Source organism: Xenopus laevis, chromosome 1S (assembly GCF_017654675.1).
Source record: "Xenopus laevis strain J_2021 chromosome 1S, Xenopus_laevis_v10.1, whole genome shotgun sequence".
NCBI classification, from domain to species: Eukaryota; Metazoa; Chordata; class Amphibia; order Anura; family Pipidae; genus Xenopus; species Xenopus laevis.
Genome location: NC_054372.1, coordinates 172,905,475 through 172,926,981, shown reverse-complemented (window position 1 = coordinate 172,926,981; position 21,507 = coordinate 172,905,475). Strand labels below are relative to the sequence as shown.

Genomic DNA, 21,507 nt, shown 5'->3' with positions numbered 1-21,507 from the left:
CCTTGTTTTCTGGCAAAAAGTCACAAAATTTTCCGCCCCTAATTTGCATATGCAAATTGGGATTCGGATTCGGTTCGGCCGGGCAGAAGGATTCAGCCGAATCCGAATCCTGCAGAAAAAGGCCGAATCCCGAACCGAATCTTGGATTCGATGCATCCCTATACCCAACTGATACACAGACACCAGTGAGTGCAGTGCAGTCTTCCACGTACATCAAATATAAAGGTTAATCAAGCCTTTAGAAAAATCGTCTAAACTGTAGTGAATGCTCCATAAACCAGTTCACAAATCGTCTATATAAATGTCTTTCTTACAGTAGTTTATATATTGAATGATTGATTTGTAAACACAACCCAACACATTTGCGCTGCAGAAAATACATACATGTTGTGAAACAATGACAGATTCCACCTGTCCTAACTGCCACATTCCAGAACAAATCAGTCATTTCCACTGAATTACTGTCAACCGGCATGTGTTGGGTTGTTGAATAAGAAAGTGTTAGATTGAGAAAGCGCACTAAATCTCTTATAACGAAAGATCGCTTGTATAATGAGTATCCACTACAGTACAGGTTCATTTTTATATGAATAATGGTTCCCGTTTCAAAATTGACAGATCATGCACCATGTTGATTTTATATGAATCTGGTTTTAAAGGGGAAGATGAGGCAATGTGTGCATTTACCTTAACATTACACTTTTAGAAAACAAACTATTTGCTTAATATATTATTGCTGTAATTGCCCTTCCCCAGGGCATTTTGAGATACAGACACACTATATTTCCCAGAATCCCTCTGCTTTGAGCATGAGCATGTCTGATGAAGGGGCACGCCCCCGAAACGTTACATCACTTGACTAAATAAACTTGCAGGGGTGATCCCCGCCACACCAGCTTGTGTTGTTCGGCTAATTTTCTATATTGAGCATGTACTTCCCAGGGATATAGATAGATAGATAGATAGATAGATAGATAGATAGATAGATAGATAGATAGATAGATAGATAGATAGATAGATAGATAGATAGATAGATAGATAGATAGTTAAATTGGGTTGAAAAAAGAAAGTCCATCAAGTTCAAACCCTCCAAATGAAAACCCAGCCCCACACACACACCCCTCCCTACTTTCACATAAATTCTATATACCCATATCTACACTAACTATAGAGTTTAGTATCACAATAGCCTTTGATATTATGTCTGTCCAAAAAATCATCCAAGCCATTCTTATAGTCATTAACTGAATCAGCCATCACAACATCACCCGGCAGTGCATTCCACAACCTCACTGTCCTGACTGTGAAGAGAGAGAGTGTGTGTGTGTGTGTGTGTGTGTGTGTGTGTGTGTGTGTGTGTGTGTGTGTGTGTGTGTGTGTGTGTGTGTGTGTGTGTGTGTGTGTGTGTGTGTGTGTGTGTGTGTGTGTGTGTGTGTGTGTGTGTGTGTGTGTGTGTGTGTGTGTGTGTGTGTGTGTGTGTGTGTGTGTGTGTGTGTGTGTGTGTGTGTGTGTGTGTGTGTGTGTGTGTGTGTGTGTGTGTAGACAATTTGATAAATACAATAATAAAAAATTGTTGAATCTCTACTCAAATAAGCAAGTTTTGTCTAACTTGTAATATGCTCATGAAATGACTACAGAGAATTGAGCTAATGGGTGGTTCACCTTTAAGGTAACTTTTATTATGTTATAGAACGACCAATTCTAAGCAAATTTTCAAATGGTTTTTATTATTTTTTTTTATATATATATATAGTTACCGTATGTCTTTTTCTTCTGATTCTTTGCAGCTTTCAAATGGGCGTCGCTGACTCCATTCTAAAAATCAAATGCTCTGTAAGGCTACAAATGTATTGTTGTCATTGCTACTTTTTATTGCTGATCTTTCTATTCAGACCCTCTCCTGTTCATATTCCAGTCTCTTATTCAAATCAATGCATGGTTGCTAGGGTAATTTGCACCCTAGCAACCAGATTGCTTAAATGCAAATTGAACAGTTGCTGAATAAAAAGCAAAACAACTCAAAAGCCTTCATGAATAAAAAATGAAAACAAATTGCAAATTATCTCAGAATATCACGCTCTACTTCATACTAAAAGTTATCTCAAAGGTGAACAACCCCTTTAAAACCATATTAAAATAAAAAAACTAGCTAGGCAGACAGAAATATATGCACTGCAGATTTATAGTTTCATCATACTGTAGCCTACATTTATGCAGTTGAATGTGTTTATACAAATAACATGTGATGTGCTGGCAGGAGTTGTGATGTAAAGTCTCGCTTACTTGCCGGTTTTCTCATCTTTAATTTAACCAGTCATTAACTATGAGCCTCTTAAGACTCAGAAATAATATGTACACATGTGTGATAGTTTAAAAAATCTAATTTGTTTTTGTAGTGGATATTATTAAAAAAAAAAATGACTTTGGCCACTGAAGTATCGATATGATGGATAACTAATTCTGATCTGGCAGAGAAACTACTACGGCAGCTCTGACTGGTTATCCAGAATGCTTGGGACCAGATAAGGGGTCTTTCTTGTAATTTGGATCTCCATAACGTAAATCTACTAAAAAAATGTAAACATGCATTAAACCCAATAGGATTGTTTTGCCTCCAATAAGGTTTAATTATATCTTAGTTTAGATCAAGTACAGGTACCTGTTTTATAATTACAGAGAAAAAGGAAATCTGAATTATTTGATTAAAATGGAGGCTATGGGAAATGGCCACCCCGTAATTCAGAGCTTTCTGGTTGACAGGTTTCCAGATAATGGATCCCATATCTGTACATACAAAAACACTAGTATTAAGATACAGCTTCTGTGTTAATAACTAGTGTCTATTATATGTCACTGATGATCAATAGAAAGGGTATTTACATACCTCACAACATTTGAAAAATGGAAAGTGGGACAGAAAGTTCAGCCGCATGGTGCGGGAAATTTTTTGACCACATCTATTTTATAGTCACACCCCCGAAATTCCATGTCCATTTTACAAAACTTTTCAGGTTATGAAGGTTTAAACACATTTCTGGGAGTTGTAGTGCCATGTTTTCTGTGTTATAACAGTTTTGCTAATGAAATTGCCCTTTAAGCTGCAAGTCTCAGTTTTCCCAAGAGACCTGCTTATTGTAGTTACAATTGCATCTCTGCTTATCTTCAATTACTACAAATGTATCTAAGTGCAGGTGCTGAGTGTTCCGGGCTCTCTGCCAAAATCCGCTTATTTTTAATTAAGTTTCAGAAACTTTGTAACTTTTTCCTGGTGCCCATGAAGGAGATCAAAGAGAAAGTCGAGACATTTCAGTAAGAAACCTGGGACTGCAGGCTGAGCTGTCAAAATCGGGACAGTCCCACAGAAAACTGGACAGTTGGGATGTATGTGTTTATAATGCAGATTATTTAAACCTAGAGGCACCATGAAAAGTTGCATATAATCTAAACCAAATGGCGCAACCGTATTGGAACAGACCTGGTAGATAAGGTCAGGTATAGAAAGGAGCCAGGTACATGGACTCTTCCTCCTACTGCAACATTACATATTTTGAAGACCCAGGGCCGCCATAAGGGGGGGGCAGTTGTCCCGGACCCCGAGGTTTTTTTTATGTCTTAGGGGGGCCCCGGACTATGCCGCACTTGCTTGATTAGTCGGGCACCCCTGCTGTAGACTTCAGAAGGGAGGGAAGAGCTCAAAGCAACATCATCTTTACTGTAACAACTTTCTCTACTTTTCATTGGTCACTGAAGTTTAAGTCCTGGGAAACCTGAATGGGAAGTTCAAACTTGACCCATCCAATCCCTGTGCAGCTGTACCAGGATTTAGACTTCAGTGACCAATAGGCACTGAAGTTTGCAACTTCCTAACACCTTGGCCACCAATGTTTTGTTTTTTAATTTGTGGGGAGGGGAGAACCCAGGGGGCCCAGAAAAATTTGGGTCCCCGGCATTTTCTGATGGAAAACAGATTAATTACTATATTCAGAAGAAAACAAAGTTACAGCTAAATTCAGATTAACACATATAAAAAAGTTTAGACATCAAAAAACATTCAGACACAGCATATGTGATATTGATATTGTGACATCACAGCCACCCAGTTGTGCCTTTAGTCAATAAGAACTGCACTGGCAGCACTGTCTGGGACAAGTACAGTTTATGAATTTTATATTTAACCTAAAATGGATCAGTTTTCTTTCCCCTAGGAAAGCAGTGAATGAAAGGAGTTTCCTGCTTCCCAAACAATCCCATTCTCCACTGCTTTTTTGTTTAACTCCCACACTATACACCAAATGGCACAAATGTTAAAGTTATCAGATATTGTAACATTCCCTCCCCATATGGGTATTAAAGGGGCCCTCCACCCAAAGTCTGTTTTTTTACCTAGTGAAAGAAAATGTAATTCTTCCAATATACAATGATTAAACTGTTCAATGAATTGTATCTGGCTGCTTACATCCTCTATACTCCTGGCTCTGACTCCTGAAATAATGTTTCAAGACAGCTTGTTAACAGACCTGGAGGAGTATGGAAGACAGCTGCACTGTTTTAAAGGCTGCTTGTTGGCCAAAAATATTTCCCCTAGTGTGGGCTAATACAGCCTGCACTCCTTTTCTTTTTTTTTTTCAAAAAATTGGCCCCACCAGCACTAGGACCCTCACACCAGGAGGGAGCTCCCGTGTTAGCGGCCGTGTCGTGCATAGTGCATGTGCATAATGAGCTTCTGACATCATGCATGCACATAATGAGCTTCTGACATCATGCATGCACATAATGAGCACGTTGCGGCATTAGCTCATTATGCACATGCGTGTGCCCCAACATGGCCTTTCGAACTGGGAGCTCCATCCCGGTGTGAGTGTCCTGGTGCTGGTGGGGGGGGGGGCAATTTTTTTTTTTTTTTAAAAAAAAAATCTACTGTTACCCCTAAGGGCAGAGACACAAGTAAACGGGAGATTTAATCGCCCGGCAACTAATCACCTCTTCTTCGGGTGACTAATCCTCGAAATGCCTTCCCGCCAGCTAGAATCTAAATCGCCAGTGGGATGGCACTCAAAGCGATTCGTTTTCCGAAGTTACCGGCGGTTTAGATTCAAGGCTTTTCGGGGAGATTAGTCGCCCGAAGAAGAGGCGATTAGTCACCGGATGACTAAATATCCCCAAATCTTCGCGTGTGCCTGTGCTCCTAACAGGTACATATTTTCAGCCAACAGGTGCCCTTTAAGAATCGGACGCAGAGAACAGAACGGGATAAACAAAACAAATCGTGCTTTCAAATGGAATAACATTTACATATATCATTAAAACAACTGGCAGTTTTTGATAATGTTCATTAGAAAATGGCCCCAGTATTGACTCTTCTTTCATTACTCAAAAACAGTTTGTGGTGGAGATCCCCTTAAATATCAAAAGGCGTTCAGTTCTTTCTGTACATCTCTTAATCTCAGCCACCTTTTATTTTAGTACACTCCCACTGTGTAAATATTAATAGGAACCAGGTAAGGTTTCCTTTCCAACGGATAACAGGAGCTCTGCTCACATGCTATGAAATGATCCTACCTATCTGCCTCTCTTATATCAAAGCACAATCGCATGGTCATTCCTGAGAGGTTTTAGCAGTGTGCAATACCCTGCCAAGTAATTCACTGAAGCATGTCAGATATTTTCCAGTCAGATAAAGAAAAATAGAGAAAACCAGGAGCTTCCACATACAGTTAACAATATATTAATCAATACGAGAGTTTATTAAAAAGTGTGTCTGTGGGGCATATTTACATACATACACTCATATATAGCAGCAGAAGAATGTTTTAATTTCGCTTAAATATACATTAAAAGGGTGGTTCACCTTTATGGTAACTTTTAGTATATTATAGAATGGGCAATTCTATGCAACTTTTCATTTGGTCTTCATTATTTATTGTTATAGTTTTTTTTTTCAATTATTTACCTTATTCTTCTGACCCCAGGTTTCAAATGGGGGGTCACTGACCCCCATCTAAAAAAACAAATGCTCTGTAAGGCTACAAATGTATTGTTATTGCTACTTTTTATTGCTCATCTCTCTATTCAGAACCTCTCCTATTCATATTATCAATGCATGGTTGCTATGGTAATTCAGACCCTAGCAACCAGGTCGTTGAAATCTGGAGAGATGCTGAATAAAGAGCTAAATAACTCAAAAACTACAAATAATAAAAAATAATATCAAATTGTCTCAGAATATCAATCTCTACATCATACTAAAAGTTGATTTTAAGGTGAACAACCCCTTTAAATCTGGCCCTGCTTACAACTAACAATTATGCATTAAGAAAAAAAACTGTTTTGCAGGGGAACCACTATTCAGGGCTGATGATGTTTAAAACATTATTCCTTTATAACAGCAAGCCAGCATTCATTTGTTTATTCTATAATGCTAGCTGTTCAAACCAACCATAGCTGCTGAAACTCAGACAAATAAATACAAATAAGCAGATAATGGCACTAGTAATACAGGTATGGGACCTGTTATCCAGAATGCTCGGGACCTGGGGTTTTCCGGATAACGGATCTTTCCGTAATTTGGGTCTTCATGCCTTAAGTCTACTAGAAATTCATTTAAACATTAAATACACCCAATAGGCTGGTTTTACTTCCAATAAGGATTAATTATATCTTAGCTGGGATCAATTACAAGTTACTGTTTTATTTTTATAGAGAAAAAGGAAATAATTTTTAAAAATTTGGATTACTTGGATAAAATGGAGTCTATGGGAGAGAGCCATTCCGTAATTCAGAGCTTTCTGGATATTGGGTTTCTGGATAAGGGATCTTATACCTGTATAGACATATAGAGTATCAAGTGTTTCTTAGCTTGCCAATCTACACTAATAAAATAAACTATTGATACCCACCACGTTACCTGTTATTAACCACAAACACTTAAAATGTGGCATTTTGGGGTGAAAATAAACATAATTTATGTCAAATGCAAAGGTGCGGGTGGGTATAGGTCTTTTCTCTGGTACCTTACATCCTATGTGTACTATTAGCCTAAGCGTATATGTGCATAAAAGCCCAGCACCATAGGTTTTACCAAATATTTATAGATTATTAAAATTAATACAAAGCCTGTGTATAAGCAAAGGTTACTTGCCCTTTAATAGCACACAAAGCTGTGTTATTTGGCACCAGTCTGCTGTGCACGTCGTTGGATGAAGCTTGAATGTGTGAATAAAGTTCAGAAATAAAGAACAGCTTGGAAACGATACTCTCAAGCTTATAGAGGTTCCACATTCAATCAACAATAAGAAATGTAGTGGTGTCCTAAGTCATAATGATTCAAGCCCTGACTTTAGCACTTCTAACCTGCTTAGCTCACAATTCTGCCTGGAAACACAAAAACATGGCCAAACCTGTGCCTCACAGAATTTCCCAGGGAGCTTTCTCCCAAATGAACCCATTGCTTTTGGCAAGAAAGGCAGCAGCACTTTTTCGTTCATGGAAGCAGAAAAATATGTGTGTGATCCGGTTTGATTACCTGCTGATCACTCTGGCTCGCTGAGCAGCAAATAAAACAAATAATTGGTCCTTGATTCCCTCTCAGCAATTTGTCTGAAGCCAAAACTCAGCAGCCCTGCTTATAGAGAGCCAAATGTATACACAAAGCTATCATTAAGCACAAAGCCACATTAGCCAAGTTAGATCATTTACTCATACCTGCACAACAGGAACTGCTTATTGCAACACAGTTATCCTTTATTAATTCTGTTATATCCCTACAGATCAGTAGCCATGCCTCCAAAAATGTCCCTCCTGGCTTCGAAATAATAACAGATTTACATAAAATCCTGCTGGGCTCTTAAATGTTTTATGAATTGTAAATAATCCAATGAATCTCATAACATTAAAGGGGTTGTTCACCTTTTGAGCGATATTCTGAGACAATTTGTAATTGGTTTGTTTTTTTATTTTGTATTATTTGTGGTTTTTGAGTTATTTAGCATTTTATTCCCAAACTGTTAGTCTGCAATTTCAGCAATCTGGTTGCTAGGGTCCAAATTAACAATGACAATATATTTCTAGCTTTACAGAGCATATGTTTTTTAGATGGAGAGAGTGATCCCTATTTGAATGTTGGAAAAAGTCAGAAGAAAGGGGTAAATGGAAATGAGATATGTGATCAGAAGAATAACCTAGTTCTGTGCAATGGGCACATCACTGCTCAGCAAACTTTCAGGCTATTGACACAGGACAAGGAGCCCCAACACTACAATAATGAGCATTTTAGGACTGAAAAGTACTAATACTGGGGCTGTCAGGCATATATTTATATGTTCCAACTGCTCCTCCTGGGTACACTTTACTTTGAGATAACGCATAAATGTGGCACTTCACTGCATTTTCTTTCCTAAGCGATCAGGCTAGTTTCTCAGTTATATTATGCGTCTAAAAAATAAATGCGTACATATAAATACATTTTATGAAAGCTACAGGCAGAAGCTATATAGTCTACTGCAAGTAGAAGTCAACTAGGGATGCGCCAAACCAAATCCCTATTTCAGGGGATCAACCAAACCCCTATTCTCAGGATTCGGCCAAACCCCAAATATCTCAAGACAGACTGGGCCGGGGGGAAAGAACATTTTTTGATTCTCTTAATCACATGACCTAATGGCAAGGGCCGAACTACCAGGGGTGCTGCGTGTAGGATTGCACCTGGGGCCACACCCCCTTGTGGCCGCCAGAAATTGGTTGGTGCAAATCCGGCATAAAAGTAGCACCCGGAAGGGGGTTGGGGGGCCCGGGTACACAGCCTGCACTTGGGCTCAGGACTAACTAGTTCTGTTATTGCCTAATAGGGTTCAGGTTTGGTTCAGCCAGGCTCTTGAATTTGACCAAACCTAAATCCTGTGAAAATGCCTCGGATTTGGCAGAATCCTGAACCGGTGCATCCCTATGTTAAACTGATATATGTAAGTTTAAGCAAATGGTAAGTCTAAGCAAACTTTCGATACACATTAATTGTAAAATGTTCAGTTCTTTGTAGATAGTTGTATCTGCTATTCTCGGTACTGCTGGTTATGACTACATGTGCCATTGATACAATGTTGTAGTAGTCATGTACTCTCCAGTCAAGACATCCCACAGTGCATTGCACACTTTTGTAGCCAAGATTTACTGAAGCCAACAAAATGTGCCCATGTGCCATATATTTAGCAAGGCGAACTCCTTAAAAAAGGAAATCTTGGAGAAGAACACTATTAAAGCTGAAAGAAAAATGATGGGAGTTATGTCAGTCATTTTAACAACACCAACGTGCATTTATTGATTCATTTATTGATTCAAAATTAGGCAAGAAATTGCACACGCACACCTGGCCTCTCCAATTAATTACGTACGGTGCCTGGGGCATAGGAGGACGGCCCCTCCACGATTATCTGAACAAAAAGTAACTCCAGCACACGTAACATGCTCAAGGGATTACTCCCGTGTTTAATGTCAATCCCACAGATACAACGTTTCGTCAGGTTTTATTGATTCAAAAGCCATGAACCTATAAATACACTTGGGAGCAGATTTACCAAAATGTGAGTTCAGATTTTAATTAATAAAAACTTACTCATGTTCTATTCATTCCTATGGGGTTTTTGGAAGCGTATTTATCAAATGGTGAGTTCATATTTTCACCCATTGATAAATATTCTTTTTGAAAATCCAAATCCCATAGGAACGAATAGAGTTTTTTTTTATTAAAATCTGAACTCACATTTTGATAAATCTGCTCCTTAGCCTGCAGAGTTTGTAAACAAACAAATATATATATATATATATATATATATATATATATATATATATATATATATATATATATATATATATATATATATATATATATATATATATATATATATATTACAGGTTTGCGCATGAATAACAAAAAAGCTCTGGAATCAATCTCCATTGATTTAAATGGAATTCATTTCAAATCCTGGATGCAATTAAATATCAGGGGACTGTTCCTGGGAAAATATTAGAATAGCATATGAACAAGCTATTGTATTACATTTCCCCTTAAATCTCAAAGCTAAGCATCAGGAAATTATCTAAAATTACTGCAAATTACACCATTATATATAGCCATGAAAACCTTCCTAGATATAAATCTAGATATATAAACCCCCTCCCCACTCCACGTGTGCTCTTGAAAAATACAAAAACAGAACCAGGCACTTTCAATCAATTCAGTTCAAAATTAAGTGGGATAATTTAGAGTGTTTTGCCACCCACCCACTGACCTATAAAACTCTGGAGCAACAAATTGCCCCCTGTTTCACACTACCCTTACTGAACTGAACTACCCTCACCTGTCATACAGCAGCCATAGGAAGGGTTAATTGCAGCAACAGAACATGTCTTTTAAAAGCCACTGATTTCTCTCTGCTAGAAATTAGTTTGTATATCAAGTGCTTTATGTTTTTCGATATATAGCCCATTTGTTTTATCTAAAAATAAATAGAATAAAGAGGATCATAGTCCCAGTGTTGTAAAATGGAAAATCTGTTTGTGACTTTAGCCTTTTGGGCAATCTCTGCGATATTTTGTACTGTGGATCTAAAGCCAGATTTTTAATGTCACAAACACAAGCATGAAATTGTACTCTCACAGATGATGGATGTGTGTGACTTCAGAACTATTCCAAGGCTGTGCTCGATGTTTGAGTCAATTCTTAGTGGGATAAAACTACTCAGTGCCAAGCTAATCCCAGGCTACACTACCGCGGCTGTCTTTAATTTTTATAGATTGCAGAATTAAACAGAGATATAGAACCAGAGTTCCAACATATGTATGTGCTAGTGAAGAAGACAAAATATATTCTATTATCATCATCATCAATTTATATAGTGCCGACAAGATACGCAGTGCTTTACCGTAGTTATAACAAACAAGGAATAAATGGTGGATAACAAACAAGGGTTACAGAGTACAATAGGATTAGAGGGCCCTACACACTAGAGTTTACAAATTAAAGGTTGGGGTACAAGTAAGACAATAAGATTTTAGAAACAATTTTGTTATTTATGATACAGAAATGATTGATTAATTAAGGTACATTGAATAAGCCTCTTTAAACAGGTGGGTCTTTAAGGAGCGCTTGAAAGTTTGGAAAGAAGGAGAAAGTCTGACAGCTTGTGGCAGAGAGTTCCAGAGAAAAGCAGAAGCCAGAGAGAAGTCTTGTAGACGAGAATGGGCAAAAGTGATGAGAGGAGAAGCGAGGCGAAGATCAGAAGCAGAGCGAAGGTTTCGTGAAGGAGTGTATTTGGAGATTAGAGATGGAATATAGGGAGGGACGTTCATTATTAAGGGCCTTGAATGTGAGTGTTAGTAATTTGATTACTAACAAATTGGGAGCCAGTGAAGGGACATGCGTATGGGAGCAGCTGATGTTGAGCGGTGAGCTAAATGAGTCTAGCAGCAGCATTTAGAACAGATTGGAGTTGTGAAAGTTGACTTGCTGGAATACCTGTGAGGAGTAGGTTGCAGTAATCAAGGCGGGAGATGATGAGAGACTGAATCAGTGTTCTAGTTGATTCTGAACTGAGATATGGTGGTATTCGGGCAATGTTGCGCAGTTGAATACGACAAGATTTTTGTGTTTCAATGTGTGGTGAAAAAGACAGATGTGAGTCTAAGATAATTCTATGTCCCTCTTTCTATATAGAGAAGTCATGTTTATTTTAGTGTTTTTGGCAGTAATGAGTAGCATATATTGTGCAGCATCATTTTGATAAAGAGAGTGAAATAGTTATATATATTTATTATAATAAAAAATGTGTATCAATACTTCAAGTTTCTAAGAATGGTTGGGCAACAATATCATGCATGCAAGCAGATCTTATCAGGCCCCGATTTGTGGAAAGGCCACCAAGGCCCAGGCCTCGGGCAGCAGGATTTAAGGGGGCGGCATGCAGCCCAACCACACCCACATCTGTTCAAAAACACTCGGGATGCGCAGGAGATACAATAGTTTTGTAAACTTCCTGTGCACCAATCCCCATTGCTCCAAAAACGTGTGTGTTTAAAGGGGAGGGGACGGAGACAACAAATGTAGAGGAGGTCAGTGTAGCGGAACAGCCGAGTTCATGGGAGCTATGGTTACCACCATGCCAATGGTGGAATATAGGCAGGCTGGAATTTTTTTCAGAAATGTTGGCATCAACTTCTCTCTGCCTGCAGGGAAAACTCAGACGGAGGGAAGCCAAGGGAACAAACCTTGTGTTGTGTACTCAGCCTAAGCAGCTCTTTGTTAGGAGTTCCATGGAAGGCCCAGCATAAAGTGGTATGTTCCCTTGTGGACACAAGCAATGCACAGGTACAGCACACATAGGATATAGATACTGCATTTCCGAATGGCAAACCAGGTACAAGGCTCATTCTCCATTCTCAAATGTAGTCTTCTTAATTATGTCCCTCACTTAGGTACATTTGGGAAACAAGACAGATGTTTGAGTAAGAATGAGGGGAGCTCGGATTTACAGTTAAAAACAGGAAGATACGCACCTGAAGCAGCTCTCTTACACAAAATGTATTAACGTATCATTGATTTCAGAGTCTCAGTACAAATTGGGATGTTTAAAGGAACAGTAACACCAAAAAATTAAAATGTTTTAAAGGAATAACAATATAATGCCCTGCAGTGGTAATAGCAATAAAGAAAAAATACTCATACAGATACTCATAAAAAGTAAATGAAACTCCCACTTGGCCAACCCCCCTGGTGCCAAGGTCGTACCTGCTAACCAACTCGAGTCCTGAGTCCCCTTTGCAAGGTGAAAGGGTACTGGGATGCTTCTCTGCCAGTGCCTCCACCTAATGGGATCCGCGAATACACCTGCGATGGCCCCATTAGGACAACAAATCAATCACACTTTATTATATAACTTTTATGTAAATTAAAAGGGGAAGTAAAACTTTACATTCTCATTTATAAAAATGCCCACTACCCTAGGAACCTGTAGCAGTCCAGTCCTGGTAATTCCCTGCCAGTTAAAGTCCCACACTACTCCATTTTGGCAGCCCAAGAGTCCCAATCCCTTGTCCCGAAAAGAGTACCAGTCCTATGCAGCGCTACCTGCCCAAATACTTTCCCACTGGACAGTGCTTGCTCCCACGTGGCAGGCACACAAACAGCCTATTTCTCCAATCAGGAGATCGCTGGATCCTCATCCTTTCCTACCCCAAAGGAGTCACACATACGGGTAGTCTCACACAGAGCATCCACAGCGATGAAGTCTTTATAGGCACCAGACTCTCCCAGTTGAGCACATCACTTGCTTGATCCATTTGCTGAACTGTAGCTCCCAGTACTGTCTATAGCACGAGCCTTTAAAGTCCAGTGTCTGGCATCAATCTTCCAGAACAACAGGGTCCAGTTATCCCTGAGCCCACACAGGGTATAGCAGCCATATGGTGTGTCTCCATAGCCTGAGGTCTGCCACTGCAGCACCCCAGCCGACGATCATTTCATCCTGCATTCAAATCAAGATCCAAATCAAGATGGATGTGTGAGCACATGGCAATCTCCTTTTATATTGGTGCACAACGACACCGTGTGGCTTCCTTTGGGATCAGCCATGCTGCACCAATCCAAGAGCTCTGCCCCTGGAAACTCTAGGAGACCCCACTCTCAGCCATGAGGCTCCAACCGGAGGGAAAATTAACCCTCCGGGTCCCTACATAAAAATTCTGGCTTTTTTTATTCAATCAATATCATAGTAAAAATACAAACATACTGATCCACCTGACTCACTGACTGATTGTTTCAATTTGTATTATAATCCAAAACCTCACTCCTTTTTGTATGAGATCTTATGTGTGGGTTTCAAAAATGGATATACAAAAGCTACAAGATTGTTTGTTGTGCTGATTTTTTATTACGGTAGATAAATGAGCACTGAAAAGAGAAGATATTTCGAAATAGCAGCGAATGTGGTATTATATATCAGCACCAGACAGCTCAGGCACACAGGCAAAGTCAGAGAAAATCAACTGTTCCCAGCACTAATCACTACAAAAGAAAGGTATTCAGTCTGAAATCATGTTCTTAAAATGAAACTGCTAACTAGCAATCCAAGACAATAAAAAGTGGAAGGTTTGCTTGTAGTGCCATTTGAACAGCTAGCCTGTAGTTCAGAACCTGACAATTACTTTCTTGACCCCACAGCCTTAAAGTAAATTCAATTTAGCACCAATGACCATTTGAAAGAGTGTTTTGATAGTGTGTGGAGACTAAAGCTCCCCATAGACGCAACTATTCTTCTTGCCAAACAAACGATTTTAGCAAAGTCCGACCAATCCTTCGAAATTATTGTGCGGTTGATGGGTTTCGAACGATCGACCATCTTACAATATTTCGGCCAACATCTTTCGGGAAATTGATCGGCCAGGTTAAAAAATCTTTGTCGTTCCCAGTGCAATCTATCTATGTTTGCAGGGCCAAGCAGGCAGCTCCCCTTTGTTTTCCTGGTAAATTGGTCTTTTTAGTTGATGGTAAATTCGTACGATCGTACGATCGTTCCGAGAAAATCGTGGTCTCACGATGAGGATCTGATCTTTTAAAAATCTCAACATCTATGGCCAGCTTTAGAGGCTGTCTGGAGCCCAGGAGTACAGAGGGGTCTGGTGGGGTGATGACCAATTTCACTATATATGGATCGCCAACTCCACTGCACTGAACATAAAAATGCAGCAGTTATCCACAGGCTGACATACTGTACTTGTACATACAGGGCTGATATTGCCCTATCATCCTCATCTGGCAACAAAATTCTCTATTTCAATGAAAATTTATTTTGGATCTGCTGAGTCCGGTTACGATAAATATTTTTTTTCTTTTTTTGCCAGCAGATGTGATTCTCATTAAAAAAAGCTGAAAATAGTAAATGAAGGACAATGCAGATAGCTTATACACAAAAAAAGATTTCCTTGAGCGAGAAATGAGACTTCTAATCTTGTGAAGATCTGGGCTGGATTCCATTTCTTGTAGCTCTTTTCAACACCAGAACTGTGTTTAGGGATAAAGAGTTAGGGACCACTGCCCTCAGCCCCTGCAGAGCAGCAGTTGCAGAAAGAAGAAAAGAGGGTATCTGGTCAAGATGAAAACAGCTGGGTAAAATGGCAAGAGAAAAACTTTATATCAGATCTGCCAGTCTGTTATTGTCGAGGACCAAATTCCAGCATCAGAAATGTCACCTAAGCCTAATCTTTATTAACTTTCCTGCAGTGGAATTATTATTATTACAGGTGTACAGGATCTGTTATCCAGAAAGCTCTGAATTAAGGAAGAACATCTCCCATAGACTCCTTTTTAAGCAAATAGTTCACATTTTTTTGCTCTGTGATAAAAAAAACAATATTTGATTCTAACTAAAATATTATTAGTCCTTATTGGAGGCAAGGCAAATCCCATTTGGATTATTTAAAGTTTAAATGATTTTTAGAAGACAAAGTATGGAGACCCACATTATGGAAATACCCCTTATCTGAAAAACTCCAGGTCCCAAGCATTCTGGATAACATGTCCCATAACTGTATTACATTTACAGAACTGCTAGCTGGAGATATGTCTAAACATGAGACACAGAAACATAAATATGATTAGAATACTGAAGCACAGATCATTTAAAAGAAATAAACTGAACTATTTAAAGATATATTGGTTAATTGAAAAGAAATCAATATGTGGTGATGAGTATCTTTCTGCATAAAGTCACTGAGAATAATCAAGATATTCCATGGCATCAGTAGCTGGAATATGCAGGTTTATAGAAGTGTAATGCCATGGCACATTTATATAGGAAGGATCCCACAAAAACAAGAGCTTAACAGCATTAGCTTTTCACTTTAAATCATCACAAACCAGCAAAACTGATTAACAAGAAACACAAGAAAAAAATTTTTTGTTGATGTGTGCCTTTAACATGAATTCATCATAGTTCAGCGTTGCTAAAAGCACCAGGCTGGCCCCTTCCAAATAAACAATGCTCCTGTTCAAAGGTCCATTAGGGCAGCATATTATTTCAACTCTCCCTACAAGGAGAAAATCAATTTGGAATGTACAATGCTGAACAACCACATTCCTCTTATTTCCACTTAACCTTGGATTACACCTTAGTTTCGACTCATTCACAACTTTGTATGTGCAACTTTATTGCAGCTACAAACCTTCTTTCCTTATTCAGAGAAAGGTAAATTTAACTAGATTAAACTAGCTACTTTTGCTCATATGCAACTGGATCAATGTTAACTGTCCAGTAGTTAAAAGCAAAACTAAACCCCTGAATAATGTAGGTCTCTTTAAAAAATATATTGCATAAAACAGCTCATATGTAAAAACCCTGCTTCATGTAAATAAACCATTTTCATAATAATATACTTTTATAGTAGTATGTGCCATTGGGTAATCCTAAATAGAAAATTGCCATTTTAAAAAATAAGGCCGGCCCCTTGGGATCCTAGAATTCACGGTGCACACAAACATGCGCCAGTTAACAGACAGAGTTATGTCTTTTTGCTTAAGCATTTATTGTTTCAATTAGAGTTTTAGAATCCTAGTCAGGTGATCTCTGAGGCAGCACACTGACCATCATGAAATGGTGGTTCAAGGTATAAGATGTAAAAGGGCAAATTTTACTTAAATGAGGCGAGTTGAGGCTCTCGCCTCAGGCGGCAGCACCCCGCGAGGTACCAGGGGCGGCGAAAATGCTGCTCCGGGTACTTTAAGAGCCGAATTTCCGTTTATCAAACCGGTACATTCGGCTCTTCTAGCGCAGAGAGCGCAGTTAGGCTATCTGCGCTAGCGTACTGGCCCTCTCTGCCGCCCTCGTAGACCCCCCTGGACCCCCTCAGGCGCAAAAAGGTAAGCGCATGGGGGATGGGGGACGGCAGCAACTGCAGCTGCCTCAGGCGGCGGAGGGGCCAGGATCGCCCCTGTACTTAAATATATATTCCAGTTGGGTAAGATTTTTTTAATATACCACTTAATATGATATAAACTATTTGTTGCTTAAGTATTCATTTTGGGGGTATAGGTTTCCTTTAATACAGCCTCAAAACACATTGCCGCACAGGCTGAACCTGTTTCTTCAAGTAACATCAACACAGACAAAAGCTGAACAAGAATGGGGGCCCTCCAACAGATTTTAATGGGCTACAACTTTCCCAATTGCACCTCAGACTAAAATTGGCCATTCATTTTAAAAGCCGCTTGTTTGGCAAGGTCATCCAATGAGCAGATCTATCACTGATTTTCCCACCTTGAAGTGGACAATATGGTTGGCCCTCATTAGATATTGATGGCACCAGTCAATGGTTTCTTTTGTTAAAATGCCTTTATTAGGACATGGGCTCTGACCCCAAACAATATGGTTGGCCCTGCCAAGAATCAGATCATTTCCCACGTGCAGGTTGTCCAATCCAGGATCACATCAACATACAGGTGCAGTTGTCAATCAAGAGGAAATTAAAACCTGCATAATCAATATTTGGCTGATTTTCGGGCTGATATAGATCCTTCCAGCCTGTTGGCTGGCACTATACACAGGCCAATAAGCTCCTGACTCAGTCTGGAGGGACTGAGTCAGCAGCTTTTATTGACCAGTATATGCTCCTGTTCTCTAAAAACAGTCTTGTGTAATTCTTTACAGCCTTTGGCTTATAACTGTGGCTTTTACTCTACTGCATGAGTACCCAGACTGCAACATGCAGAAAAAGAATAAAGCAGCATGGTGCTCCAACAGTAGAACAGAGGCACCTGTCCAGGGTCACAGGTGAGCAATTACTGGGGGTTGTCTAACATTGTGTCAACATGCTGTGAGTCCCAGAAAGATAGAATGTGTCAGTTAGTGATCTTGCACAAGTCAGCAATTTATAATTTACAGTAAGATTGGAAATAAAGTTTAAGATGCAAGCTAATCTGAATAGTGATGGGTGAATTTGGGGCGTTTCCCCTTGCAGAAAAATTAGCGAATTTCCTGTGAAATCCGCAAAACGAATCACGTGAATTCGCCATAAATTCGCCCATCACTAAATCTGAATGCTAAATCTGTGGAACATTCACAACAGCTGGATTCTCCCACTCTGTCCAATTAACTGAACATACATTACTGTCAGTGGCAGCCTTTATTTACTTCTTTTTACCTTTTTGCTTCCTCTAGATGGCATAAATACTCATAAGCAATGTTCTGCCGCCTCCTTTCATCCATTTCCTCAGCAGAAAGCCTTTCATCATCAACGATTGCTGAAAATAGAAGAAAGTGAGTCAGATTGGGCATAATTACAGAGAAGACCTCATTCAGAACATCATCATTGAATAAGAGTGTACGTGATTCTTCTGCCTAATAAACGGGGCATTATCTAGATTTAGCTTATTGGAATATGGAGGAGGTTTCCTATAGACAACACCAAAAATTAGCAATAGCAATAATAATAAGTACACTATACTATGCACGAATTCAGGCGAATTTTCGCGTTTCGTCCCCGGCGAATAAATTCCTTAATTGATTTCAAAACCGGCGTCAAAATTGACGCAAGTGACTTTTCAGGTGCATGTCCCAAATTTTTTGCACATTTTTCTGCGTTTCGTGAATTTAGCGGGAAATTTACAAATTTTACAGCAACGTGAAACGAAAGAAATTCGCCCATCATTACACCGGGATATTTAAGTGTGTAAAGTTACATTTTTTACCTTCTAAAGCAGCTTGGGGCGGGGGTCGCTGACTCTTTAACTGTTCTAAAATTGATACATTACATTTACATTTCTTATCTTTGTCCCTGCTGAGCATAATCCCCTGAGTTTCATTACAGGCAGCTGTTAGAATTGATACAATAGTTGCTAATATTCCAGATACTGCTGAGAAATGTATCAACTAATTGTATCTAAATGTAGTAAATTGTAACAGTTCAGGTGCTCCTTGATCACAGAGCTGCCAGACTGAAGCACTAGAGACACAAATATTAAACTTTTTTGGGAGAATAGTAAAAAAATAAAAAATGAAAACAAATGAAAAAAGTATTTTTGAAAACAACTCAACGGACTAAAAATGTTTGGAAGGTGAACAACCTGTTTAACTTACTACAATGCTGTACCATGCTAACACACTTACTTTATTATTGTAGTGTTACATTATAGTACTAAAGTGGTGCCAGCTCTGTAGTAAGACCAGTATGATACAACGTTACAATGTATAAGTATGTGATGTCACAGTACTTAGTAACTTTAATACATAGCTGTGATGTGTTCTAGTGCTAAATTATTATAGTAATAACCTTCACTTACTACAGAACAGTAACATGGTACAACACTGCACTTACTAAAGTGATTTAACAATGTACTACACTTATTAATACAATCTAGGTAAACTGTAGTAATTATTCATGCAAGGAAAATTTAGAGTTAATATAAACATATATAGGTATGGGCAGGGCCGCCATTAGAAATCACTGGGCCCCGTACAACAAAATTTTTGGGGCCCCCTGGGCTCCGCCCACACTGACGACCAAGCTCCACCCCATATCCCGCCCACTCCACATCGCAGTTAAAAGACCACACAGACATCAGCGCTAAAAAAGTAACCCCCCCCCACACAAGTTGTATGGTTGTATTTTTTTTTTTTTTTTTTTTTTAAAAACATTGGTGGCAGGGGCCCCCTTATAAGTTAAAAAAAACTTGGGGCCCCAACAAAAAAAAATGTAAAAAAAACTAAAAAATAAACAAACATTGGTGGCAGGGGCCCCAAAAAAAATTTTTAAAAAAAAATAATTTTTTTTTGAAAAAAAAAAAAAACATTGGCGGCAGGGGCCCCCTTAAAAGTTAAAAACAAATTGGGGCCCCAAAAAAAAAAAAATTTTTTTTTGAATAAAAAAAAAACTGGTGGTTACAAGTTAAAAACAAATTGGTGCCCCAAAAAAAAATTTGAAAAAAAAAAAAAATTTTTTTGAAAAAAAAAAAACATTGGTGGCAGAGCCCCCCTTACAAGTTAAAAAAATTTGGGGCCACCAAAAAGAAAATTAATTTTTTTTTTTTTTTTTAAAAAAAAACAATGGTGGCAAGGGGCCCCTTACGAGTTGGGGCCCCAAAAAAAAAGTTTTAAAAAAAAGATTGGTGGCAGGGGCCTATAGAATATTAAAATAATACATTGGTGGCCAGGGGATTAAAAAAAAAAAAAAACCACAAACTGGTGTTCAGTAGGATTGAACTCATGGCTTCAGTACTTCAACTTCGCCTCCTTTCGTGACTTCGGGTCTTTTCACCGCTTCAGGACTTCAATTTCGGCTGTTTTCGTGACTTCGGGTCTTTGCGCTGCTTCAGGACTTCGGCTTCGGCTATTTTCGTGACTTCTGGTCTTTTCGGCGCTTCGTGACTTCGGCTTTTTCCGTGACTTCGGGTCTTTTCGGCGCATCGGCTTCGGCTTTTCGGCACTTCCGCATTCGGCACGCAAGAGGCAAGACGTACGGCTCGGCTCTCGTAAGGGGGGCCCGGATCTTCAAAAAATGCAGCGCTGCCGGGCCCCCCTTCATGCCCGGGCCCGGTACGCTTGTCCCCCCTGTCCCCCCCTGATGGCGGCCCTGGGTATGGGATCCGTTATCCGGAAACCCATTATACAGAAAGCTCTGAATTACCTAAAGGCCACCTCCCATAGACTTAATTTAATCCAAATTTTTTGAAAAACAATTACCCCTTTTTTGGTCATAATAAAACAGTACCTTGTACTTGATCCAGACTAACATATAATTAATCCTTATTGTAGGCAAAACCAGTCTATTGGGTTTATTTAATGCTTACATGAAACGTTCCAAATTATGCAAAGATCAGCTATACAGAAAACCCCAGGTCCCAAGCATTCTAGAGCAGGTGTCCGCAACCTTTTTCGGGGCACGCCGGCATCCAATTCAGCGCGCCTCGTTTTCCGCTTCTGGCCCGCGGCCCGGCGGTTGGGGACCCGTTGTAGAGAACAGGTCCTATACCTGTATAATATTTTTTATATCACACGGGTAGTTTACCTTTAAATAAACTTTTAATATGATGTAGGCATTGATATTCTGAGAAAATCTGCTTTTTTTATGGTTTTTCAATGATTTTGTTCAGCAGCTCTCCATTTGGTAATTTAGAAGCTGATTGCAAATGTACCTAAGCAACCAGGCAATGGTTTGAGCAAGACATGGAAATATGAATTGTTGAGGTCTTAAATAGAAAGATGTTTAACTAGTGATGGGCAAATAAGTTCACCTGGCACGAATTTGCGGCGAATTACCACGTTTCGCCGGTGCCGAAAATATTTCCGTTTTCACGATTTTTTCGTGAAAACGCATGAATTTCATGATTTTTTTGTGAAAACTGAATTTCATGATTTTTTCATGAAAATGTCCGCATTTCACGGGTTTTCGCAAATTTTTCATAATTTCGCAAATTTTCCTGGAAATTCACGAATTTTTCGGCCAAATGGGAGAAATTCGCCCATCACTAAC

General features: G+C 39.2%; 1 protein-coding gene across 4 annotated transcripts in view; it reads right to left on the bottom strand.

Annotated features, from left to right (window-relative positions):
- iqgap2.S (IQ motif containing GTPase activating protein 2 S homeolog) overlaps positions 1-21,507 on the bottom strand; it is a 180,809-nt gene that overhangs the window by 113,339 nt on the left and 45,963 nt on the right. For all 4 annotated transcript variants that reach the window (NM_001089119.2, XM_041573942.1, XM_041573949.1 and 1 more), the window contains 1 exon segment: positions 18,181-18,280. In NM_001089119.2, the coding sequence (NP_001082588.1) occupies positions 18,181-18,280 (100 nt within the window).